At 42.8% G+C, this 26,684-nt stretch overlaps 2 protein-coding genes across 10 annotated transcripts in view; both read left to right on the top strand.

Moving 5' to 3' along the window:
- LOC146650417 (phospholipase D1-like) overlaps window positions 1-26,684 on the top strand; it is a 179,322-nt gene that overhangs the window by 110,644 nt on the left and 41,994 nt on the right. The window contains exons 1-5 of one of the 9 annotated variants that reach the window (XM_085385477.1): window positions 1,681-4,218; window positions 4,926-5,174; window positions 5,456-5,561; window positions 14,373-15,809; window positions 16,135-17,512. In XM_085385477.1, coding sequence (XP_085241603.1) covers window positions 5,544-5,561; window positions 14,373-15,809; window positions 16,135-16,827 — 2,148 coding nt within the window. In that variant the 5' untranslated portion in view covers window positions 1,681-4,218; window positions 4,926-5,174; window positions 5,456-5,543 and the 3' untranslated portion in view covers window positions 16,828-17,512. The other 8 variants (XM_085385475.1, XM_085385476.1, XM_085385479.1 and 5 more) reach the window with 8 other exon arrangements.
- On the top strand, window positions 17,666-26,085 carry LOC146650419 (uncharacterized). Its single transcript, XM_085385493.1, has one exon. The coding sequence runs from the start codon at window positions 24,000-24,002 to the stop codon at window positions 25,509-25,511; it is 1,512 nt and encodes a 503-aa protein (XP_085241619.1). The 5' UTR covers window positions 17,666-23,999; the 3' UTR covers window positions 25,512-26,085.

Raw genomic sequence — 26,684 nt, 5'->3', positions numbered from 1 at the left:
AGAAGCTACATCTCAGGTAGCAGCTGGTAAATTCGTCACTGACATTTTTGCTAGGCATGGTACACCCACTTACCTCATTTCTGACAGAGGGTCTCCTTTTGTGAGTGAGCTTTTTGAACATGTTGTTTCTGCCTTAGGCTCGGTGCACAGACTCACTACGGCATATCACCCTCAGACAAATGCTACTGAACGCGTCAACCGGACTCTGAAAACTGCAATCCGCGCTTATGTAGGTGATAAGCACACATCATGGGACAAGTTTCTCCCTCAGATTTGCTTTGCTCTGCGCACCGCCCCCCCCATGACAGTTAGGGCTGCCACGATTTGTCGACTAGTCACGATTACGTCGACTATCAAAATCGTCGACGACTGATTTAATAGTCGACGCGTCGTTTGAAGCTTTGTAAGATCGCAAAAGACACAGGAATAAGTAGCAGGATTTAAGAGTGTAATAACAGACTGAAACAGAAGATGGCAGCACTGCATGTACAAGGATGCCAGCTGCCGTTAAACCCCGAAGAAGAAGAAGAAGCAGCTGTGTCCCAGAATTCATAGCGCGGCCCAGCTTAGTTTCCAACAATGGCGGTAGCTAGTTAGTTTTAATATTACTCTTATTATTCTTTCTGGGTCACAAAATAAACGTTTAACATATTTTCAGGCGAGAATGTAGCTGTGTAAACCTCAAATATCTGCTCAGTTTATCAAGACACCACATATTTTCAAAAGCGCTCCGACGTTTTCGGAGACGTCTGTTACCCACTAGCTCGATAGCTAGCCGGGGGCTAGGTCACTAGCGCTGTGAGAACACCGGACTCCCGGCAAATTGTTTTCAAACCCACCGCCGTCTTTAATTGTGTTGTATACTCATTGCATTTACTTGCAATGAGCTCAGGTTAAATATATATGAGTCACTTAGATAAATTAAAAATGTTGTTGTTTGGCTTTTTTTTTTTTTAGTATTTTATTTGTTCCTGAGTAAATCGGTTTGTCTGAGATTAAAGTTATAGTTTTTACACAGCTGAATAAACGTCAAGCAGACAGCTGATTATCAGAAGTGTGAGATGCTGGAGAATATACTCCGGTGTCCTGTTATATTTTAGATAGCAAGGAGTTTATTAAACTTTACCGAAACAATCTGCAAATTTCATTAAAATTGAATAAACTATCATCTTGTCTTTATTTTTAGTTAGCACCTTAAAAGCTTAAAGCTGTAAGCTAATGATAGTTATATAAGAGCAGATGCTGCTGGTGCAATAAGCTGTAGTTTTACGTCCAGTGGATGATGATCTGATTAGTCGACTAATCGCATAAATAATCGGTGACTAGTCGACTATCAAAATAATTGTTTGTGGCAGCCCTAATGACAGTACAGGTATGACTCCTGCCATGATGCTTTATGGTCGTGAGTTAGACACCCCGCTTGACCTTATCACTCAGCCTTCTACAGCAGGTGTTGATGAACCGGGTGTGCCTTACCCTGAGACTCTGAGAGCCTCCCTGCAGGAAGCTCACGACCACGCCAAAGCAGCTTTGGACTATAGCCATGACAGACAAAAACATTACTATGACTTGAGACATCGACATGCCACGTTTCGTGTTGGTGACCTTGTGAGAGTTAAGACGCACCCCAGGTCAGACGCTCAGTCTAACTTTACTGCTAAACTTGCACCACTGTGTATCTCAGAGACTCAGTGATGTTAATTACAGGCTCACTTGGGTGGACTCCGGTGTGGATGCAGGTGTTTATCATGTTGTGAACATGCAACCGTTCCATACCTGGGACTCTCTCACTTCCAAAGAACATTCTGTTTCATTGCCTGCTGAGAGAGAGACCACAGAGGGTCTGAACTCTGACTCTCAGGCCCACCCTGGCCCCCCTGCAGACACTGACATTGACTCTGAGCCATTCCCCTTTGATTTACTGGACATTGACTCTTCTTCTGGTGTGGGCGCTGTTCCAGAGAGTGTTTCACCCAGATCTGTCCAGCACCCAGCTGCTGGTGGACATTACAATCTCAGGCCCAGACGTTGCCCCAGAGTTACGTCTGGCTGGAGCAACAAAAGATGGACTAATGATTTTCACACAACCAGGATTGATCTGAAGTGAAATGTTTTGGTTAAACCTGTTTGATGCTGTCTTGTTGCATTGCTACTTTGAGTCATGATATGTAGATGTTTCTGTTTGCTCTACTTAATCCAGTTTTATGGCTCTTTCGTGCGTTAAGGTTCATTCTTGGCATTTACTTAGAAAAAAAAAAGAACAAAAGAAAAAAACTAAGAAAACTGATTTTCCACTGTACATATTCGTCTTATTTTCACCAATTTCATTTTTAAATGGTCTTTTGCCCTGTGTGTGTGCACCAATCTTAGCTGTAACCTCTATGTATAGGGTACTGTTAGGTGTGGTGTGTGCTTTTTCAGCTGTGTACGGCTGAGGACAGCCTTTTTCTCACCAGGGGGGGACTATGTAACAGTTGCTATTGTAATGCAGTGTATCACCACATGGCGGCGCCTCCTGTCTCACGACTGGTGTCACCCCCTTTTTGTTCTTCTTCGCACTCCTCCTGTAATGGATGCTCCTGTGTTTACGCGGACTAGTGTGCTCTTTAGTAATGTGTGGTAGAGGTAGCACTTTTATTTTTGATATTGTAAATAAATGAGTACTTTTTGGAAAGTCAGAAGCTGTTGCTCATTCGCTATCCACCTGCACACCTCCGCGGCTGGCTTCATCTCCACTGCACGTTACAATATGTTGATTTTTTTCGCCTACTCATATCATCATTTTTTTACTCCTGGTTCTGCACATATCTTTCTTTCTACATAGCACTTTAATTCTTATTGTTTGCACTGAAGCACCGCAGCAATTTCCTAATGTTGTAAACCTCAACATCTGGCAATAAACCCCATTCTGATTCTGATTCTGATTCTGTATGTTCATGTTCTGTTCTTTTGTAAACTTCATCTGTTTGTATGTTGTATACTCATTGTGTTTCAATAAAGTTCGATTTAAAAAAAGGTACGTTCTAAACGAAGCTTCAGACGTCACTGATCACGTGACTCTGGCCAAACGAATCAAGCCTCAACACGGTGCTTCTGAAGCAGCGCGTTGATCTTTCTGACACACGCACCGGAGCGTCAGCTTCAAGCGGACCATCGCTACGTCTCACATCTAAAGGTGTCAAGGTAACTTTGAACTGAGTTCAGTCAATCTGGAGTTTTTCCAAGTTTTCTGTTGCTCTCTGTGAGAGAAGAGCGTTAAAGGCGGGGCTCTCCAGAGTCCAGCAAAACAGGAAACCACAGCTGGGTGTGTGTAAGTGTGCAAACCAATAGAATGCATCGTGGTGGGGGGGGCATCACGGGCATTGGCAAGAAAAAAATAAAATAATCGGTCGTACCCATGCTTCCCCGACGTCATGCCAGCGCATATTGGGAAATTCGTAGGCACCGATCGGTTTTCTATCAGCCATTTGCTGGGAGTAAGGGCGCCCTCCGTTTGCGAGGTGCGCCTGCTGCTGGCGGCACAGGGAGGAGAGGGCGGGGCGGCGGGGAGTCTCTGGCTGGCTGGAGCGGCATCTAATAACCAACTCGCAAAACAAAATAAAAACAACAAACAGATATTATGATACAGACTTATAATCTGCACCGATGTTTTTTCTAAATTCTATAAAGTGAGCGCGAGAGCCCTCGGTGCGCCTGCGCGCTGCTGAAGTCAAAGTAAACTTTATTGTCATCTCCGCTACAGACAGTCCAGCATATAGAGAGACGAGACGACGAGGCTGCAGTTACAGCGGTGCAAGTAAACAAACAATAAATATAAGAAGAGTAAGAAAATAAATCTACACTTTAGGACTCGGGGTAAAGGATCAATAACAATTTAAATTTATAATTTACAGTTTGATGATTTAAAGTCTCACACAAGCCGTCAAAAGGGGCGGGGCCGGCTGCTTCCAAGTAGAGCACATTTCATTTATAATGATGTAAATCCAAGCCCATCATGGATTCACGATCTGAATCCTGGGTTGTGTGAAATCCCAGAAATCAACCTTAGACAAAGTGAATCTGTGAACTAAGGTGTAGGTCTGTTAGGTTAATTGTGCTGATCCTCGGGTTGGGGGATTTGTGTTTGTACTGGAGCGCAAAATTCAAACCAATGGAAGATGGACAACAAAAGTTCAAAGCCATCAGGTGCTCAGGTTAGAAAAAAGAGAAAAGATGCAGGTAAGCAGACGTGTGATTGGATAATGGCAGCTCATCCTGAACCAATCAGACTAAACTCCAAACAATACATTATGTTACAGATTTTAATATTAATTAGTCATTGTTACTTGTTGATTTGTCCTTTTCTCATTGTGTGACGAATTATGACGACTGTTTGGTAGCTGTTATTGTCTCTCTCTTCATGTGTGTTTCTCTGGTGAAACAATAGTTTTGTGTTAATGTTAGGGCTGCACGATTTTGCATAAAATGAGAATCACGATTTTTTTGGCTTAGAATTGAGATCATGATTCTCTCATAACAATAAATAAACATAAAACAACAAATGTCTCATGTTTTGTTGTTGCAGCAAAATGTTGTCCTGCTTGAAATTCCGTCTCCACCGTTGCTCGACGCTGCGTGTACAGAGCAGGTAGTGCAACAATAGAAAAATAGTTGCGGGACGGCACTGTGTAGCGTTTGTCTAGGGTGTTGATCGTTTTCCTAAATCCCTCGTTTTGCACAGTGTTGATGGAGCCATATCTTTGGTCAGGTGATAAGTGATAGCCTCCGTGATGTCTTTGTGCCTGCGGGAGTTCGACGTGTATAGGGAAGCGCTGTATAAGGTTCCCGTTATTGATGTTTGGGTGGTTGACCGGGACGGATTTTCTCCTGTCACTTTCTCGTCATCCCTGACGTGCTCTCCGTTGTTGTTTCCCTGCTAATTTTAGCATCACACGGCACAGCTTCTGTATCACGTGGTATAAGGCTCCGCCCTTGTCATTTGTTGAGCAGGAAGAGTGAGCGCTTGTTTTCATGCAGAGTACGTCCCGGATCAAAATGTGAAGTTTTACAAATCACCACTTCTTTAGTTAATATCATTTCAGTCTCAGACAATCTCGTTTCTCTTACAGAGGTTGAATGCACCTTCTGCGGATGGCGGTACCACACAGTGTGCGTGGACTTCCCCTGCACAGAAGGCAACTACAAATGCTGTGAATGCTAAATAAAGAGAAACAAATGATCCCTGTTGTCTTTGCTTGATGATTGGTTTGAGTCTTGACAATCCACATTGCTGGCGTTGCATCTTTCAATGCCAGCAATGGCAGGTATCAGTGCTCAAAGCTTTTGTGTTTGTTTCCAACAAGTTGCCCACCTCGGGAAACAAAAATGTGTTCTTTTACTTGTCAGATGAACATATGAGACACTTTGACTCTTCAGTGCAGTGTGGAGCCTAACAAAGAGCTGTTTTGTGTCCCAGCTGATCAGCAGGAGGAGGAGAGTCTGACGGAGCAGCAGAGGAACATTTTCAGCTACTTGGACTCAGCTCAGCCACTACAGAGGAAACAATGAGCTCAACACAGAAGGTGACAGACAGAGCAGGACCATATGACCAAAGATATTTATCACCATATACATTTGAACATTTGCCATAACGATGTAGCTGACGATAGAATTGACACCAGACAAAATACTTTACAGCTGCACAACTTTATTAAAAAGCCATCAATGTATTTTCACTGAAACAAGCAGCTGTTGTTTATGTGCATTAAAGTTATATAAAAATGTAACAGTGCAAATGCAAATTCCTCGCTGACAGTTTAACCAAAAGGCGTTTCCAGTGGAAACTGGCCGACACATCCTGAGCATAACCATGTATAATATCCACTAAACTTCAGAAGAGGTTATACAGTCGTGGCCAAAAGGTTTGAGAATTGCATAAATATTGGAACCTGGAGAAGTTGCTGCTTACGTTTTTATAATAGCATTTTGCCTGCACTCCAGAATGTTATGAGGAGTGATCAGATGAACTGCATCGTCCTTCTTTGCCATGAAAACGAACTTAATCCCCAAAAAGCCTTACCACTGCATTTCATTGCTGTCATCAAAGGACCTGCTGAGACCATTTCAGTGATCGTCTTCTTAACTCAGGTGAGAATGTTGGCGAGCACGAGGCTGGAGATCATCATGGCTGTATCCCGATTCAGGTTCTGCAGCTTTAAAGTCCTCAAGGGCCGCGTACTCAAAGACCGCTAAGGCCGAAGTGCGAGGCTCGTAGGCTCGTGAAATGGGACGTCTAGCCTCCGTCGCGCTGCCCAGGTTGCCTAGCAACCATGATACTAACAGCTGGAAACGTTTCATACAGCTTTGTTTGACAGAAATGAAGGAGAACATATTTAGTTCATTTGTTTCTACATGAGCTCTGTGTGATTTGATGAGTATCTGAGGCTGAGACCACAGGACTGTGAAACATGATTGTTGGGCTTCATTTCTGTGCTGAACAGTCGTTTAAGATTAGCTGTAAATAACAATTAGCTGATGTTGTTCATGAGACTAAAGTCATCTCACTGTGGTAATGTAAATATAATATGGCCAATATTATAGTTATTATATTAATCACTTCACTCACAGACAAGTATCTGTGACAGTGTGTATACAGATGTATCATATATAAGAGACAAATATTGTTCATTTAATATGTTGGTACTAAATGTGGCTGAATGCTTACATACATGTGTAAAAAGCAAATGTAGGAGCTGTGATAACTGTGTCTGATAGAATGAAGAGTAGACTGATATATGAAATATTCCTTTATTGGGTGAGAAAATCAGACCATGTCATAACTGCTGTAAGTCACACAGAATAGATATCAGAGCCTTAAACAGGCTGACTTCTGCTAAATGGGTCAAACTGGGCAGAAAGTCTACAAACACATAACATCCTTATAGAATATGATGTAACACTATAGATCAACTTAGCTCAGAATATATAAAGCATATAAACAGTTACAGCAATATGATGCAACAAACACAGCAGCTACTGATCTAAAATCCTCAAAGCTTCATAGAACTGAAACCAACATTTATTTTTAGCTCCATTCTGCTGCTGATACAGACTTTAGGTTTCTGAACATTAAACTTGTTGCTGCCTTTCATAGTGTGTAACTTGAAGGCCCTGAGTACTTTCTCCCACACTGGAAACACTGGGATGATCACATTATTTGAACATTACCTAATAAGACTGATTCTGCACAGACAGTTATGTTAAACTTTCCTAGCAGTCCTTCACAAACAGGGAACAGTCTGTCTATTCTCTCCATCTGTCAGCTGCTGCTGGCTCTTCCTCCTCCTCTTCCTCACACACTGCTGAGTTTGTCCTGGTGGATCATCAGGGCTGCAAAGCCTCACAGATGATGTGCAGCAGTGGCTCCCTCAGTCTGTCCTCACTCTGGACACTTGCAGTCGTCACACATGGAAATCAAATGTGTGATAAGCTGCAGGATTCAAACACAAGTGTAACTTATAAACACATGTTCATACTTTTATTCCACAATCAGAGAGAAAGAAACAGAGAGAGAGTGCAGGACAGACAGACAGGTGACAGTCTCAGGTGTACACACTGCTACACAACAGCAGCAGAGAAGCAGGATTTAGTGTTTGTGTTATTACGAGTGTAAACAAGAAGAGTTCCAGATGGTGCAGTGGACACATGTGTGACTGCTGTGATTAAAGCATCTTTCTTTCAGCTTAACGAGTGAACCGTCAGCTCGTTCAAACACACGTTAAAGTGCGTTTGGCTCGACACCACCGAACAGAGGCAGCAATATTAGACAGCTAACATTAACCAGCCATCACTTCCTGTTCCTGCTCAAACACAGTGGTGTTTCTGAGTAGCTTATTTGCTTAGCGATTTAATTAACAACTTTTAAATACATTCTTCTTTCATAGTATAATCTTCACGTGCTTCATCCGAAGCACACTTTCTGTGTACTCACTACCTAATTTATAGCCAAAGTATTCACTCACTGTCTCTGTACTGTCTCGCTAGCCTAGCTTAGCTCGTAGCCGACTCATTAGCACCATGGCTACTTCACCTGTCCCTCCTGCACTTTCTTGCTCATTGTGTCAGATGTTTAGTTACTCCTCGGCCTCCTTTAGCAGTAATGATATCTGTAACAAATGTAGCATATTTGCAGCGCTGGAGGCCAGGATTACTGAATTGGAGACTCGGCTTCGCACCCTTCATTCACCCGTAGCTAGCCAGGCCCCTGTAGCTGGTGCAGCCGAAAATAGCGTAGGCCCCGCTAGCTGTTCCCCGGCAGGTCCCAAGCAGCTGGGGAATCAGGGAGGCTGGGTCACGGTGAGGAGGAAGCATAGTCCTAAACAGAAGCCCCAGGTACACCACCAACCCGTTCATGTGTCTAACCGTTTTTCCCCACTCGGCGACACACCCGCCGGGGGTCAAACTCTGGTAATTGGCGATTCTGTTCTCAGACATGTGAAGCTAGAGACACCGGCAACCATAGTCAATTGTCTTCCAGGGGCCAGAGCAGGCGACATTGAAGGAAATTTAAAACTGCTGGCTAAGGGTAAACGTAAATTCAGTAAAATCATAATTCACGTCGGCAGTAATGACACCCGGTTACGCCAATCGGAGGTCACTAAAATCAATATTGAATCGGTGTGCAACTTTGCCAAAACAATGTCGGACTCTGTAGTTTTCTCTGGTCCCCTCCCCAATCAGACCAGGAGTGACATGTTTAGCCGCATGTTCTCCTTAAATTGCTGGCTGTCTGAGTGGTGTCCCAGAAACGATGTGGGCTTCATAGATAATTGGCAAACCTTCTGGAGGAAACCTGGTCTTGTTAGGAGAGACGGCATCCATCCCACTTGGATGGAGCAGTTCTCATTTCTAGAAATATGGACAAATTTATTAAACCCCCCAAAATATGACTATCCAGAGTTGGGACCAGGAAGCAGAGTTGCAGTCTTACACGCTTCTCTGCAGCTTCTCTCCTCCTGCTACCCCCCAAAAACCCATCTCCATAGAGACTGTGTCAGCTTCCAAAAAGACAAAAAACAAACTAAAAACCAGCAACAAACAACTTAAACATAAACAATTACAAAGAAAGAACAATACAGTATCCACATCTGAACCAAAGAGTAAAACAGTGAAATGTGGATTATTAAATATTAGGTCTCTCTCCTCCAAGTCTCTGTTAGTTCATGACTTAATAATTGATCAACAAATTGATTTACTCTGCCTTACAGAAACCTGGTTGCAGCAGGATGATTATGTTAGTTTAAATGAATCAACACCCCCGAGCCATTCTACCTACCAGAAATCTCGAAGCACAGGCCGAGGGGGCGGTGTGGCAGCAATTTTTCACACCAGCCTATTAATTAATGAAAGACCAAGACAGACTTTTAATTCATTTGAAAGCCTGATGCTTAACATTGTCCACCCCAGCTGTGAAACTCAGAAACCAGTCTTACTTGTTATCATCTATCGTCCACCTGGGCCTTACACAGAGTTTCTGTCTGATGTCTCAGACTTTATATCTAATTTAGTTCTGAGCTCAGATAAAATAATTATTGTGGGTGATTTTAACATCCATGTAGATGCTAAAAATGACAGCCTCAACATGGCATTTAATCTGTTATTAGACTCAATTGGTTTCTCTCAAAATGTAAAAGAACCCACCCACCACTTTAATCACACTCTAGATCTTGTTTTAACATATGGCATCGAACCTGAACATTTAACAGTGTTTCCTGAAAACCCTCTCCTGTCTGATCATTTCCTGATAACATTTACTTTTACAATAATTGATTACACAGCGGTGAAGAGTAGACTTTATCAAAGTAGATGTCTTTCTGAAAGCACTGTAACTAAGTTTAAGAATATAATCCACCCACTGTTATCATCTCCAATGCCCTGTACCAACACAGAGCAAAGCAGCTATCTGAACGCTACCCCAACAGAGGTCGATTATCTTGTTAATAATTTCACCTCCTCACTACGTACGACTCTGGATACTGTAGCTCCTGTGAAAACTAAGGCCTCAAATCAGAAGTACCTGACTCCGTGGTATAATTCTGAAACACGTACCCTAAAGCAGATGACTCGTAATCTGGAGAGGAAATGGCGTGTCACAAATCTAGAGGATCATCATTTAGCCTGGAGAAATAGTTTGCTGCTTTATAAGAAAGCCCTCCGCAAAGCCAGAACATCTTACTATTCATCACTGATTGAAGAAAATAAGAACAACCCTAGGTTTCTCTTCAGCACTGTAGCCAGGCTGACAAAAAGCCAGAGCTCTTTTGAGCCAACCATCCCTTTAACGTTAACTAGTAATGACTTCATGAACTTCTTCACAAATAAAATTTTTATCATTAGAGAAAAAATTACCAATAATCATCCCACAGATGTAATATTATCTACAGTTACTCTTAGTACCATTGATATTAAGTTAGACTCTTTTTCTCCAATTGATCTTTCTGAGTTAACTTCAATAATTACTTCCTCCAAACCATCAACGTGTCTTTTAGACCCCATTCCTACAAAACTGCTCAAAGAAGTCCTGCCATTAATTAATTCTTCGATCTTAAATATGATCAACCTATCTCTAATAATCGGCTATGTACCACAGGCCTTCAAGCTGGCTGTAGTTAAACCTTTACTCAAAAAGCCATCTCTAGACCCAGCAGTCTTAGCTAATTATAGGCCAATCTCCAATCTTCCTTTCATATCAAAAATCCTTGAAAGAGTAGTTGTCAAACAGCTAACAGATCATCTGCAGAGGAATGGTTTATTTGAAGAGTTTCAGTCAGGTTTCAGAGCTCAGCACAGCACAGAAACAGCTTTAGTGAAGGTTACAAATGATCTTCTTATGGCCTCTGACAGTGGATTCATCTCTGTGCTTGTCCTGCTAGACCTCAGTGCAGCGTTCAATACTGTTGATCATAATATCCTATTAGAGCGATTAGAACATGCTGTAGGTATTACAAGTACTGCGCTGCAGTGGTTTGTATCATATCTATCTAATAGACTCCAATTCGTGCATGTAAATGGAGAGTCCTCTTCACACACTGAGGTTAATTATGGAGTTCCACAGGGTTCAGTGCTAGGACCAATTCTGTTTACATTATACATGCTTCCCTTAGGCAGTATCATTAGAAGACATAGCATACATTTTCACTGCTATGCAGATGACACCCAGCTCTATCTGTCCATGAAGCCAGATAACACACACCAATTAGTTAAACTGCAGGAATGTCTTAAAGACATAAAGACCTGGATGGCCGCTAACTTTCTGCTTCTTAATTCAGATAAAACTGAGGTTATTGTACTCGGCCCTGAAAATCTTAGAAATATGGTATCTAATCAGATTCTTACTCTGGATGGCATTACCTTGGCCTCCAGTAACGCGGTGAGGAACCTTGGAGTCATTTTTGACCAGGACATGTCCTTCAACGCACATATTAAACAAATATGTAAGACTGCTTTCTTCCATTTGCGCAACATCTCTAAAATTAGAAATATCCTGTCTCAGAGTGACGCTGAAAAACTAGTTCATGCATTTATTACTTCCAGGCTGGACTACTGTAATTCATTATTATCAGGATGTCCAAAAAACTCACTGAAAAGCCTTCAGCTAATCCAAAATGCTGCAGCAAGAGTCCTGACAGGGACTAGAAAGAGAGAGCATATTTCTCCTGTTTTGGCTTCCCTTCATTGGCTTCCTGTTAAATCCAGAATTGAATTCAAAATCCTGCTCCTCACATACAAGGTCTTAAATAATCAGGCCCCATCTTATCTTAATGACCTTGTAGTACCATATCACCCTATTAGAGCGCTCCGTTCTCGCTCTGCAGGCCTACTTGTTGTTCCTAGAGTATTTAAAAGTAGAATGGGAGGGAGAGCCTTCAGTTTTCAGGCCCCTCTTCTGTGGAAACAGCTTCCAGTTTGGATTCGGGAGACAGACACTATCTCTACTTTTAAGATTAGGCTTAAAACTTTCCTTTTTTCTAAAGCATATAGTTAGGGCTGGACCAGGTGACCCTGAATCCTCCCTTAGTTATGCTGCAATAGATGTAGGCTGCCGGGGGATTCCCATGATGCATTGAGTTTTTCCTTTCCAGTCACCTTTCTCACTCACTATGTATTAATAGACCTCTCTGCATTGAATCATATCTGTTATTAACCTCTGTCTCTCTTCCACAGCATGTCTTTATCCTGTCTTCCTTCTCTCACCCCAACCGGTCGCAGCAGATGGCCGCCCCTCCCTGAGCCTGGTTCTGCCGGAGGTTTCTTCCTGTTAAAAGGGAGTTTTTCCTTCCCACTGTCGCCAAAGTGTTTGGTCATAGGGGGTCATATGATTGTTGGGTTTTTCTCTGTATCTATGAAGCGCCTTGAGGCGACTTTTGTTGTGATTTGGCGCTATATAAATAAAATTGAATTGAATTGAATTGAAATTAACAGTGCAGTGAATCCTGCTTGTGCCGTGATGTTCAGGACTGCAAACCGAGCAGCATCACTGACTTTCAGCTTGTTGTGTTTGTGGATATATGACTGACTTTAATTATCCACAAAATCATCACATTCTCTGTCAGATTAAGGTCGACTATTGAACGGCGTATATTTTAAAGGCTTTAAAACCAAGTTAACGCTGAAAGTACAAACATCACTAATGTCACATAACTCTGCCGACAAGGCATAGCTATGGCTATGAAATGCTCTTTGTGTATCACTTCTTCATTATGAAAGATGTCATTAATGCACTAGTAATGTCTCATCTGGAGTATTGTTCAATCATTTGGTCAGCAGCTAATAAGACAGATCTTAACAGACTTCAGTTAGTCCAGAATAAGGCGTCCAGATTAGTGTGAAGATGTTCATACTATACTTTTTTTTTTTTTTTTAATAGGACAGGGGGAAAGAATGAAAGAAAGAGGGGGAGAGAAAGAAAGAAAACCAAAGGGGAGAAGAGACGGTGAGAAGGGGGGGAAGAGAGAAAAAAAAAAAAAAACAACAAAAAAAAAACTCCTGGGTCACCTGTATGGAGAAAAAAAATAAAAAAACAAACAGAGGAGACAGCAAACAACAAAGAGCAACATAATAATAGAAAAAAAGCACCATCACAATAAACTAGCTAGTCATAGATATCAATAGTTACTAAATAATAGAAGATATTGTTCAGCACGCAAGATAGACAGCGCACAGTGTGCTTTGAGGCAGCAGCCGAGAAAGCTTTAGTCCACGTCTGTGAATACCCATGTGTACACCTGTGTGCATACCTGTGTGGATCAGCATGCTTGCATTCCAAAGGTTTCTCCATGTAATGATCTGCTAGGGAGTGTGGGGAGCCACAGCCCCGTCCTTTATGGTATCAAGCGGGTATGGAGGATGGTCATACTATACTAATATTGATCAAATGCATAATAACCTTTCTTGGCTTCCTGTACAGGCTAAAATATTCTATGGCTTACTTGTAGTTCTAAAGAAAGCAATTCTGTTAAACACACCACATTTATTCTGCTCAGCTGCAGTATCCAGATGAAATACATCATCATATTACACAGTTTTCAACAAACTGCAATTTAGTAAATGCTCGAGTTAAAAGTAACGTTTTGTAAAACTGTTACATTTAGAGCAACTTTTAAGTGGAATAAGTTGCCTTATAAAATTAGAGAATTATTCAAAACTTCAATGAACACTTAAAAGCCGATTTACAGAGCTTTTAGTTGTTGTAAATATTGTAAGACATGATTTGTTTTTGAAATTTGTCTAATGTGCCTCAGTGTTATTGATATTATTATTATTATTATTGATTGCTTATATTTGAACAATTGTGAAACTTCACTGTGGATGTAAGAGTGAAATTATGTGGATATCTTGAATCCACTTTATTGTGTAATATTTTATGTGAGTATTTGACGGAAGACGAGCAACATCTGTTGTGGAAGCTAACGGGGTTCCTTTAGAATAAACAAACATAGGATTTATTATCACTGAATAATTCTGTATAAATCTATACAAATTATAGAAATATGTAATAGGAAACAACAAAATAATCTAAATTATAAAATAATGTGTGTGTGTGTGTGTGTGTGTGTGTGTGTGTGTGTGTGTGTGTGTGTGTGTGTGTGTGTGTGTGTACACAATCAGGAGGGATGGGCATGATTTTAGTGTTTGAACAGTCATGAATTATCTTTAACAGCAGGTTGGATGTAATGTGTTAGAACTACCAGCAGGTGGGGATAAGAGACCTTTAAGGTGTTTGGTGCCACGCTCCACCTTCAGGTTTAAAACTAGTGTTAATGGAGTTTGAAGGTTGAGTTTGTTCCACGACTGCATTTCACTCACTGCCTCTGTTTGTATCTCTGTCACTGCAGGACCAACATGGAGCCAGAAGTCAGCGCTCTCAGGAGGCCGACAAACCTCACAGAAGAAAGGGAGAGAAAAAACACACCTGTGACGAGTGTGGGAAGGGTTTTACTGTGAGGGCTAAACTAAAACAGCATCAGGTCATCCACACTGGAGAGAGACCGTTCAGCTGTGACTTGTGTGGAAAGTCTTTTTCCTCGAAGGGTTCCCTAAAACAACACCAACTCATCCACAGTGGAGTTAAAGCGTACAGCTGTGATCAGTGTGGCAGAGCTTTTACTCAAAGTAGCAGCTTACAGAGTCATCTAGTTACCCACTCTGGAATTAAGGCATACAGCTGTGACGAGTGTGGGAAGGGTTTTACTCTGAAGACTTCACTAAAACAGCATCAGGTCATCCACACTGGAGAGAGACCGTTCAGCTGTGACTTGTGTGGAAAGTCTTTTTCCTTCAAGCGTTCCCTAAAAAAACACCAACTCATCCACAGTGGAGTTAAAGCGTACAGCTGTGATCAGTGTGGCAGAGCTTTTACTCAAAGTAGCCACTTACAGAGTCATCTAGTTACCCACTCTGGAATTAAGCCATACAGCTGTGACGAGTGTGGGAAGGGTTTTACTGAGAAGGATTCACTAAAACAGCATCAGGTCATCCACACTGGAGAGAGACCGTTCAGCTGTGACTTGTGTGGAAAGTCTTTTTCTTGGAAGGGTTCCCTAAAAAAACACCAACTCGTCCACAGTGGATTTAAAGCGTACAGCTGTGATCAGTGTGGCAGAGCTTTTACTCAAAGTAGCCACTTATACAGGCATCTAGTTACCCACTCTGGAATTAAGGCATACAGCTGTGATCAGTGTGGCAGAGCTTTTACTTTAAGTAGCAGCTTACAGAGTCATCTAGTTACCCACTCTGGAATTAAGGCATACAGCTGTGACGAGTGTGGGATGGAGTTTACTCTGAAGGCTTCACTAAAACAGCATCAGGTCATCCACACTGGAGAGAGACCGTTCAGCTGTGACTTGTGTGGAAAGTCTTTTTCCTGGATGCGTTCCCTAAAAAAACACCAACTCATCCACAGTGGAGTTAAAGCGTACAGCTGTGATCAGTGTGGCAGAGCTTTTACTCACAGTAGCCACTTACAGAATCATCTAGTTACCCACTCTGGAATTAAGGCATACAGCTGTGACATCTGTGGAAAAACTTTCAGCCGGAGAGGGAACCGAAATACACACCTACGCATTCACACCAGACATGATGTGTACTGCTGTGAACAGTGTGGCAAATACTTTACAACAGACGCACACTTACAACAACACATGTTTACCCACACTGAGGAGAGACCTTATCGATGTGACCTGTGTGAGAAGACTTTTAAATCTCCACATCACCTGAGACAACACCAACAGATCCACACCAGAAAGAGACTCTACAAGTGCAGCTACTGTGAGGTATGTATTTATATTGTTATCTTGTCATTTTAGCCTGACTGTTTGGAACAACTCTGCTCATTAAACTGTGTTAGCATGTTAGCAATTCTACTGCATGGAAAAGCAGCTCTGAGTGATTATTCAGATTTTCCTTTCAGTTATGATTTTAGTATTACTGTAGTATTATGGTGGTAGTATTGTAGTTATTGCAGCCCAGTAAACTGAGTGTGTTAACTGAAACAGTCAAATGTAGTTGGACGTCTGCAGAGATGCTCTTTATTTCAGGCGACGTTCAGGATACGAATGTTGAAGGACTGACTTACACTGTCTTTGTGTCTTTGTTTAGAAGCAGAGCGACACAGATGGATCCAGTTCTCAACCCTGTCATCACTGTGGTGGTGGGAAAGACTTTCATTGTGACCTCTGTGGAAAAACTTTCAGTCGGCAAAAGACCCTAAAAAGACATCAACGTAGACACACTAGAGACAAACTGAAATACTGCAAAGAATGTGGGAGAAGCTTCACCACAACAAATCACTTAAAACAACATGAACTGATTCACAGTGGGGTTAAAAAGCACCTCTGTGATCAGTGTGGGTCATCCTTCACCACTGGAGGTCAGCTTAAATCACACAAACGAGTCCACACAGGAGAGAAACCACACAAGTGCAGACACTGTGAGAGAAGCTTCTCACATTCAGGTCATTGTAACATTCATGAACGTGCACACATGGAAGGAAACTACAGCTGTGACCAGTGTGACAAGAGCTTCAGGAATCTCAGTTCATACTCTGCACACAAACGATCCCACGTTACTAATAAACTGTTTCACTGTTACCAATGTGCCCAAACATTCACCTCATTGTCTGCTCTGTGCAAACATCAGCGCGATCACTCAGGGCTGAAATCACTCCCATCACTGGATCACAGTGAATCTGAAGACACAGAAAGATCCTCTGGTTTCTGTGTCAGACTCAAAAAGCTTGAGATCAGGCTCCACAGAGTTCAGATAGAATCATTTAAACTTGTGTTGAACTGAACTGGTTGCTGGGCTGAACTTCTACATAATACAGATCTACATGGGATCTTCTTTTCTTTGTTTTACTGAGTCAGTTTTGTCCTTTTTTCTCTGTCCTGGTTTTGCTCGTCTGTAAATGATTGAAACTCAGTCAAATAGTTCATTGTTCTCCAGCAAAACGTTTTGGAAACTCATGTTTAACCTTTAAAACTCTGACATGTTTTAGCACACAAGGCTTCATCGGGGAGTTCACTCATGATTGGACCATGAGAACAAAGGATTTTAGTTCTTTCAAAGAGAGTCTTGGAGATTGTTGGGTTTAGATTTTATTATTGTCATTTGTATTAGGAAACATTTAACCATATATGCTTAGAGGTGTATAATCAATTGTGTAGTGATAAGTTGTGTAGTGATAAGTTGTGTGATCTTTAACAGGCTACAGAGGCTTGGTGTGTATTCCACACTAGAATGCACACCTACATCCTGGGAGCATGGGAAGAGGTCGCATCTTGTCTTAATTGTTTTATGGTAGGATTAACGTAGCTACGTCTGTTCTAGTCTAAGTGCTTTTCTGTTTAGATGAACTGCTGGACTTCCTTACCGGGGGGGTCTAGTCTACCCTCTTCCTGACCAAGGATGTTATATGACCCTTTTGACACGCACACACACACACACACACACACACACACACACACACACACACACACACAGTATTCTTTGTTCACATGTATACCTATGTAAGATGTTATATGTTAATGACCCTATGCATATTCATGTAACCACAATAAAAGGAGTGCTGTGGGGAAACCTGGCTGAGAGTCTGACAGTGGTCAAGTGGTGGAACGACGCTTGGCTCCAGCCAGGTCTCCCTCATGCATGAGTAACCAGAGAACTTTGGTGCCTTGAGTCTTGCTTTTTGCTGCGTAGCAGATTGTCCTTAACGTTCCAGCGAATAGGTTTGTAGCATAAACCTATCATTAATTGGTCCTTCGAGAGCCGGATCCCTGGAGTCGACGTTCACCGAGGGGAAAAGAGACACACCGAAAGACTGACGTCAGCCAGGACTTATAGCGGTCCTGCAACAAAGTCCCGAGGCGTGAGAATTCGTCATCGGGCCGGTGGATTAGCCGTCTGTTTTTTCTCCTCGATGGATGATGATTGACGGGATTCGAGACTGATGCTACACGCAATGAGCAACACCAAGTAAGTTTACAGAGGCCGACTCTATAACCGTGTCGTTGTGCAGTCTCCGCCATTTTGCGAGGCGTTGAGAAGTTCGTTACTTAATAAGTGATAATAATAAGTAATTATAATAATAAGTGAGTTTTTCGCTGCTTTGTGGAGCGATAACTGGGTTCCTCGCTGCTTTGTGGAGCGAGAGGTGAGTTCTCCGCCACTTTGTGAGGCGTTGAGAAGTTCCGCGGGGTCCAGAGTGTGCTGGACGATAGGCCTATTTTGTGTTGTTGTTGTTGTCATTATTGTCATTGTTGTTGTTGTTATTATGGGTTCCCAAGCAACCAAGAGTGTGTCAGAGGGTGATGAGAAGTTTATGATGAAATTCGCTCCCGGTAGCGCAAAGTATTTAGGACATTGGCGCAAGAAATATGATTTTGAAGGTAAATTGGTTGTAGGACAATGTCAAATGTTAGTAGATCAGTTGACAGTAAAGGCAGCTTGTGCGAAAGGAAAATTGAAACAGGAGAAGGAGTTACAACTGGCGTCCGCTAAATTGTGGTTGGAGCAGGCGCAGAAAAGACAGGAGGCAGTGAATGCGAAGAGAGCAGCTTTGCAGGCATTAGCTGTCAAACCTGAAGATGAGACGGTGCAGTCTACTTCAGAGGTGCTGACGTTAAAGGACCAACAGCGTAGAGCAGCATTAGAGAGAGAGAGAGAGGTCAGAGAGGAGGAAGAAAAGCAGGAGCAGGAGAAGAGAGAGAGGGAGGAGGAGGACAGAGTACGGCTGGAGTTTGGGGATGCCGCAGCAGAATATTTAAGTCCTTATAACACTAGATCCAAATCTAAAAGCCATGAGGCGAGTGCAGCTGGTATGCCTGTCTACTCTTTTCATGATACCTTTCCCATGGTGGAGGTTGCAAATCCCCATTTTGGTGTTGAAAATGACCAAAGCCGTGTTATTTGTGTTTACAGGCCATGGACTGAATCTGAATGTGCAGAGGCATGTAAAGATTTAGGAAACCCGTTGACTAATGTTGATGAATTTATCGCCCGACACAAGCAACTCTGCTCCTCGTATCGTTTAAACGGTTAGGAAACAGAAGCCACCTTTAGGAAGTGTCTCACTTATAACTGGGCTAGGGTGCGAGGCACCTACACAGGGAGGGATGGTGATACAGTCCTAGCCTATGGCAATGCAAATTTAAGAGGCCAAGTTGATGGGGTTTATGAGCGTCTTAGAAATACTTTTAAAGCTTCTGTAGATTACAACAAAATCGCCCAATGCATGCAGAAAGAAGGAGAAGATGTTCATGAGTTCAGGGCGAGATTAGAGGAAGTTTTCAAAGAACATAGTGGCCTTGAAGAGAGTGCAGAGAAGGCCAGCCCATATCAGCAGCAGTTAAAACATGCTTTGATGAATGGCTTTCATTCACCCATTGCTGATTTCATCAGAAAACAAAATGTTAGTCATAACACTGACGGGTCCGTTGAATGCATGAACTGGGCCCGCCATGCACAGGAAGTCATTAAAAATAAAAAAAAGAAGTCACAAAGCTCTGAGGCCGCTGCTTTTTTAGCAGGTGAAATTTTGTTTCAGGGACAGGCTGGAAGAGGGCAAAATAGAGGCAGGAATAGGAGAAATAGAGACTCATGGCAATTTGGGAGGAACCGTGGGAAAAGAGATGATAGATGCTATGCATGTGGGGAAATGGGCCATCACGCAAGGGAGTGTCCTGATCGCATGCCTGAAGAGTATAAACGCCCTGATCCAAGAAACCCTTATTATAATAAATGACTAGCACCTGTTGACACTGCTAACACACATACATGTACAAATGATCCCTTACTTTGCCAGAATTTACAACAGCCTGTGTTTCAGACTCTAGATTTGACTGAAGTATTGTTAAATCTGTCAGGGAAAGAAGTAAAACCAGTTCGCACGTTAACTGTGCAAGGCAAAACTGTTCAATTTCTGTGTGATTCAGGTGCAGATAAAACTGTTTTAAAAGATCATGTGTCAGGAGTTGACCCTTCAAATGGCACAATTTACGTGAAGTCTGCAAATGGTCAGTTAAATCAGCATAGAATCTCTAAACCAGTGTGGATTAGGGATCCTACCACAGGAGAGGCAGTTCAGAGTTCAGTTGTAATGTGCCCAACTTGTCCGGTGAACCTCTTGGGAAGAGATATGATGATGAAACTTGGAATTTCAATAATTCCAACATCCATTGGGATGATAGCTGCAGGAAAAGGTGAAACTGCTGAGACAATGGTTCATCAGGACAGTGGGGATTTGCATTATTACTGGACACTTGACCTGTCGGCCTCCAGACCTGATCAAATAAACTGTAAACTGTTAGCTGCAGCTGAGGAAATGTTGACAACTAGCCATGACATACAGCCACCAGAAGACTTGCATGTCACACTGAGATTTAAGACCATGCCTGGGCCTGATGAGGCCTACACAGATAAAGTGCTGAAATTAGGGCCACAGAGAATCACCATAAAAGCGATATATACTGATGGTGAAACCATGGCTGGATGTAGTGTGATCCTTTCTGAAGCTGCACAACAACTTTTTACAGGGCAAACACCACACATTTCACTGACAAAGAGTGTCACAGCTGAGTGGACAGACTTAGCATCTTTGGTGAGACAGGGGGAGAGTGTTGGAATGTGGCAGCAACCTGGAGGGGGTTGGGAGACAGACATGCAGCACAGCATCTTTCGTAAAAAGCTGGGATGGGTGACACATACTACACCACAAACACATTTAAAGGGGAGTGAGAATGACACAGCAGAATGATATGTTGTAGATGTCAAAGATCACCCGGAGCTTAAACAGGTCCCAGAGAAGCTCTGGTCTACTGGGAAGACTGATGTGGGGTTAATAACAACAGCGAGTCCAGTAGTAATAAAACCCAAAACATCTTTTAGGCCAAGAGTGAAACAATATCCCTTAAAGCCTGATGCAGTAGAAGGCATTAAACCAGTAATAGAGGATATGATTAAGGCAGGGATACTAGTTGAAGCTCCACAAGCAGCATGTAACACACCCATCTTCCCAGTTAGAAAGGCTGATTCACAGTCGTGGCGCATGATTCAAGATTTAAGAGCTGTAAATCAAGCAGTGGAGAGTATAGCTCCATGCGTCCCCGATCCCCACACCTTATTAAATCAGCTTAGGCCAGACATGACACACTTCACCGTGGTAGATTTAAGTAATGCTTTTTTCTCCATACCAGTACATGAGAATTCACAAGGCTGGTTTGGTTTCACGTATCAAGGCAAAAAATACACATACACCAGATTGCCGCAAGGTTTTTGTGATAGTCCTACAATTTTCACACAGAATATTACAAATTGTCTGTCTGATTTTGTGATTCCATCACATTCACAGATGTTGGTATATGTCGATGACATTTTAATTGCATCCAATTCAGAGAGGAACTGCAAAGACATATCATTGGCATTGCTGACTCACTTAGCTGAGACAGGTAACAAGGCCTCACTTTCAAAGCTACAGTGGGTAAAGACAGAAGTGAAATTTTTAGGACATCTGCTTAGTGCAGCAGGGAAAAGCATACATCCAGAGAGGAAAACAGCTATTTTGGCAGCACCTAGGCCAGTGACAAAGAAACACATGATGCAATTCCTAGGGTTGCTAAATTTCTGTCGATCGTGGATGCCCCATTACTCTGAAATTGCGCAGCCATTATTAGATATGATGTACAGTAAACCTTTAGCTATGTCAGAAAGTTTAAGTTGGACCCCTGAGGGGGAGCAAGCTTTGTGCACGCTGAAACAGATGCTGACAGGAGCATCAGTTTTAGGACTTCCAGATTATAACAAGCCTTTTGTTCAAACAGTTGACTGTAAAGGACATTTTATGACATCTATGTTAGCACAAAAATGTGGAGGTGGCATGAAGCCAGTAGCTTATTATTCTAAGAGGCTGGATCCTGTGGCTTGTGCCTTACCTCACTGTGTGCGATCTGTGTGTGCAGCCGCTGAAGCCGTAAAGTGTTCTGGTGAAATTGTTTTGTTTCACCCTTTGACCCTGCTGGTCCCACATGAGGTTGATGTTTTATTGCTGCAGACTAAAATGACATTTTTGTCACCTGCCAGACACTTGTCTTTAATGTCACTGTTGCTCTCCCAGCCACACATAACTATTAAGCGGTGTACTACTTTGAATCCCTCTACATTGTTGCCCACAGAGGAGGAGGGTACACCACATGTGTGTAGTGAGCATGTGGAAACACAGTGCAAACCTAGAAGTGATTTAACGGACATACCACTCACTGAGGGCAAAGTTTGGTTTGTTGACGGTTCCAGTTTTAAAACAGCAGAGGGAAAGACTAAAACAGGCTTTGCTGTTGTGGATGATGTGCAGGTCATCCGTGCTGGGCAGTTATCACATTCCATGTCTGCCCAAGCAGCTGAGATAGTGGCTCTGACAGAAGCCTGCAAAGCAGCTGAAGGGCAGGCAGTGACTATATATACAGACAGTCAGTATGCATATGCTACACTTCATTTCTTTGCCGCTCAGTGGTCAAGACGAGGCATGACAACATCAACAGGTAAACCTGTGGAGCATGCGACATTGTTGCAGGCCCTGTTGAAAGCAGTCTTACTGCCTAGTAAAGTTGCAGTTTGCAAATGTGCAGCACATACACGTGGCACTGACCCCATTGTACTAGGCAACGCCTTTGCAGACAAAATTGCAAAGGAAGCAGCCCTTGGAACACATGGGGTTCATATTCTGGCGGCACAGGAGCAAACTATGCCCATCACACATGATGTGTTAGCAGACATGCAGTCACACTCACCTCCAGCTGAGAAACAGCTGTGGCTCACTAAAGGAGCAAGCCTGCGAGGTGACATTTACTATCTTTGCGACAAACCTATATTGCCTAAAAACTTATATAGGACTGCTGCAATTTTGAGTCATGGACTCTGCCACGTCTCGACAACTCAAATGGTAGCAGCAGTTGAACGGCAGTTTTTCACACTGGGATTCAATGCTTATTCAAAACATTTTTGTAAAGCATGTTTAATATGTTGTAAACATAATGCTCAGGGGAACCTTAGACCAAAACGAGGAAGGTTTCCCAGACCCAGCTACCCATTTGAAGTAATCCATATGGATTTCATTGAGTTGTCTAACTGTAACACCTACAGGTACTGCCTGGTGATTGTGTGCCCGTTCTCAAAGTGGGTAGAAGTTGTCCCCACTAAGAAAGCAGATGCTATTTCAGTGGCTAAAGTAATATGCAAAAATGTGATCCCAGAGCATGGGATCCCCCAGACTATTTACAGTGACAATGGTCCTCATTTTGTAAATGAAGTAATTGAGAAAATGTCACAACATCTGGGGATAACGCTGAAAACGCACTGCTCATATCACCCCCAGAGTGCGGGGCTGGTTGAAAGGACTAATGGCACAGTAAAGCTGAGACTCAGGAAAACAATGGAGGAAACAGGCAGAACATGGGTAGACTGCATTGAGCTAGTGAAAATGTATATGAGAATCACACCAACTGATAATGGCCTAACGCCTTTTGAAATAATATATGGCAGGCCATTTAGAGTTCCAGTGTTCTGTAATGATAATGATAAAGCAGAAGAAGAAAACACACTAGCAGACTGGATGATTAAAATGCTGAAAAGCAAAGAAGTCATGAGTGCAAATAATCTGCCAGATGATTCTGTTTCTGTACAGGAAGAACGTCTGAAGCCAGGGGACTGGGTGCTGATAAAGGTCATAAAGAGGAAGTGCTGGTCGAAGCCACGGTGGGACGGACCATACCAGGCTCTGCTGACAACACCAACAGCTGTGAAAATTGCAGAACGACCCACCTGGATACACCAAAGCCACTGCAAGAAGGTGACACACATCCAGGCCAGCTCGGAGTAAGTGGCAGGAAGACCGGGAACAAAGGGGGGGGAAAGCCTCCAGGGCCCCTCGTCTCAATCCGGTGAAGAAACCAACTGAGCCACAGGTACTCATCAGAATGGCTGGTAAAGTGTTGTCTACCCTGCTGGGTGTAATGGCTTTGATGTCATCATGGTCAGCTGTGGAGACCCTGTATGTCCAAGGAAACCACACCCAATACCCTCATGGCTATTCTACAAACTTTTGGTGGCAGTTTATGAATACAACTGCCCACTTGAACAATAGGACAGACTGCTATGTGTGTGCTCATATGCCGTTATCCGCATATACATCTGGACTGTGGCCGTATAGCATATCAAAGGACAGGAGTTGGTGTCTGTTGGGCTTAGCAACTCATCCTGGCAACAGAGTCCTCTGGTCCCAGGCCAATTACAGTACACCTCTGAACATCACCTGGAGTAAGTCGCCACTTCTAAACATGAATTGTTCTGAGCAAACTGACTTATTGGCCTGGCCTCAAGTGTCAGACCCACTGCCAGACATAATATTGCTGAACAAGCTGAATACAGCCCAATTGCCGTTGTGTGTGATGAACAATGGATCATTGTCAGTGGGGGAGTTGCCGCTTCACTTATGTGGATACATATACACCTACTGCCCTCCAGAGGATGAGAGCAGGTGTATGAAATGCTTGACCGATGCAAAGTGCGCTGAGAACTTGACATTAAGGAGGACTGAATGCAAGTCCAACCGGGCTTACAGGATACCAGTAAAGGCAAAGAGTCAGAAGTGGACAGGATGTTCAAGGACGGTGCCGAGCAGCAAAGGAACAAGAGTTTTGGCTGATTGGTATTTCCTGTGTGGACATAAAGCCTATCTATCACTCCCTGAGGGATGGGGAGGATTGTGTGCCGTGGTGAAATTATCCGATCATGTCTTCTTCATGGATAGAGTTGAACATCACCCTAGCAACCGACAGAAGCGTGAGGTGAATTTAGCCTCACCTGACTCGTTTGGAGTGACAGCAGACACTGGAGTGCCGCGAGAATTCCGCATTTGGAGTGGAGGAGCTAAATTCTTCCAAAGTTTGATCCCAAACATTGGAGTTGCAGAGGTGCGGGATCATGTGGAGATCAACCGATATGCCTTACTGCGACACATTAATCTCACTAAGACTCTGGGAACAGCCTTAGCGGAGGAGCAACAGGCCATCAGAACGATGGTACTGCAGAACAGGCTGACCCTAGACTTAATAACAGCATCACAAGGAGGAGTGTGTAAACTGATTGGAGAGACGTGTTGTACGTTTATTCCGGATGGATATACGACTGGAGGAGACATCTATGAGGCACTGCAAAACTTGACTGCTTTGCAGAAATATGTGGCAGACCACACATCAGGAGACGCGTCACAAGGCTGGATAGCCTGGTTGACATCTGGACCATGGTGGAATATGTTCTTAAAGTTTTTGACTCCCATTCTTACATTATTGGCATTGCTTTGCTTGTTTACAGGTTGCATTTTGCCATGTGTAAGATCGATGGTGAATAAAATGATTGCTAACACCTTTACCAATTTCATACTGTTGCAGCAGAGTGACATGGATACTAAGGCTGATATGTGTGTATGAAATGAAGCCTGCACTGAAAATGTTGACAAGTGGTGTAGAGCTGAAGATATATATGCGCCGTATAGCCTTAAAAAATGACAATACAGGGTGGTGATGTTGGGTTTAGATTTTATTATTGTCATTTGTATTAGGAAACATTTAACCATATATGCTTAGAGGTGTATAATCAATTGTGTAGTGATAAGTTGTGTAGTGATAAGTTGTGTGATCTTTAACAGGCTACAGAGGCTTGGTGTGTATTCCACACTAGAATGCACACCTACATCCTGGGAGCATGGGAAGAGGTCGCATCTTGTCTTAATTGTTTTATGGTAGGATTAACGTAGCTACGTCTGTTCTAGTCTAAGTGCTTTTCTGTTTAGATGAACTGCTGGACTTCCTTACCGGGGGGGTCTAGTCTACCCTCTTCCTGACCAAGGATGTTATATGACCCTTTTGACACACACACACACACACACACACACACACACACACACACACACACACACACACACACACACACACACACACACAGTATTCTTTGTTCACATGTATACCTATGTAAGATGTTATATGTTAATGACCCTATGCATATTCATGTAACCACAATAAAAGGAGTGCTGTGGGGAAACCTGGCTGAGAGTCTGACAGTGGTCAAGTGGTGGAACGACGCTTGGCTCCAGCCAGGTCTCCCTCATGCATGAGTAACCAGAGAACTTTGGTGCCTTGAGTCTTGCTTTTTGCTGCGTAGCAGATTGTCCTTAACGTTCCAGCGAATAGGTTTATGCTACAAACCTATCAGAGATGTTTGATGTTTCTGTTTTTCTGAAACCACCTGAAAGAAAAACTATTTTTCTTGCTTTATGTAGTGTGGAAGTTTTTAATGTTTCTTCATCTGTGATGTTCTTGAATGTGTTCACGTGAAGATGGTACAAATAAACTGTCCTTTCAGCTTTAGCTCCTAATTTATTCATTATTTATGGATGTAGCACAGCAGCCGTCTCTTGATTAACACATGGAGGGCTCGGGATCTGATGGTGTCGTCTCCCTAATTTGCCCACTCAGTAAATCTCACTCATGGCCAAGAAATTGAAATAAACCTTGTTTCCCTGCTGGATTGTGATCCACTGTAACTCTGCTCCTCCTTCCTGTTTAGGATTTCTGTGGCTGAAGTAAAATTCCCTCCATCCATCA

This window comes from Rhamphochromis longiceps, linkage group LG16 (assembly GCF_057381845.1).
Source record: "Rhamphochromis longiceps isolate RC_006_pf linkage group LG16, R_longiceps_female_GT1.1, whole genome shotgun sequence".
Lineage (NCBI taxonomy): Eukaryota > Metazoa > Chordata > Actinopteri > Cichliformes > Cichlidae > Rhamphochromis > Rhamphochromis longiceps.
This window is presented reverse-complemented; position numbering and strand designations above follow the sequence as displayed.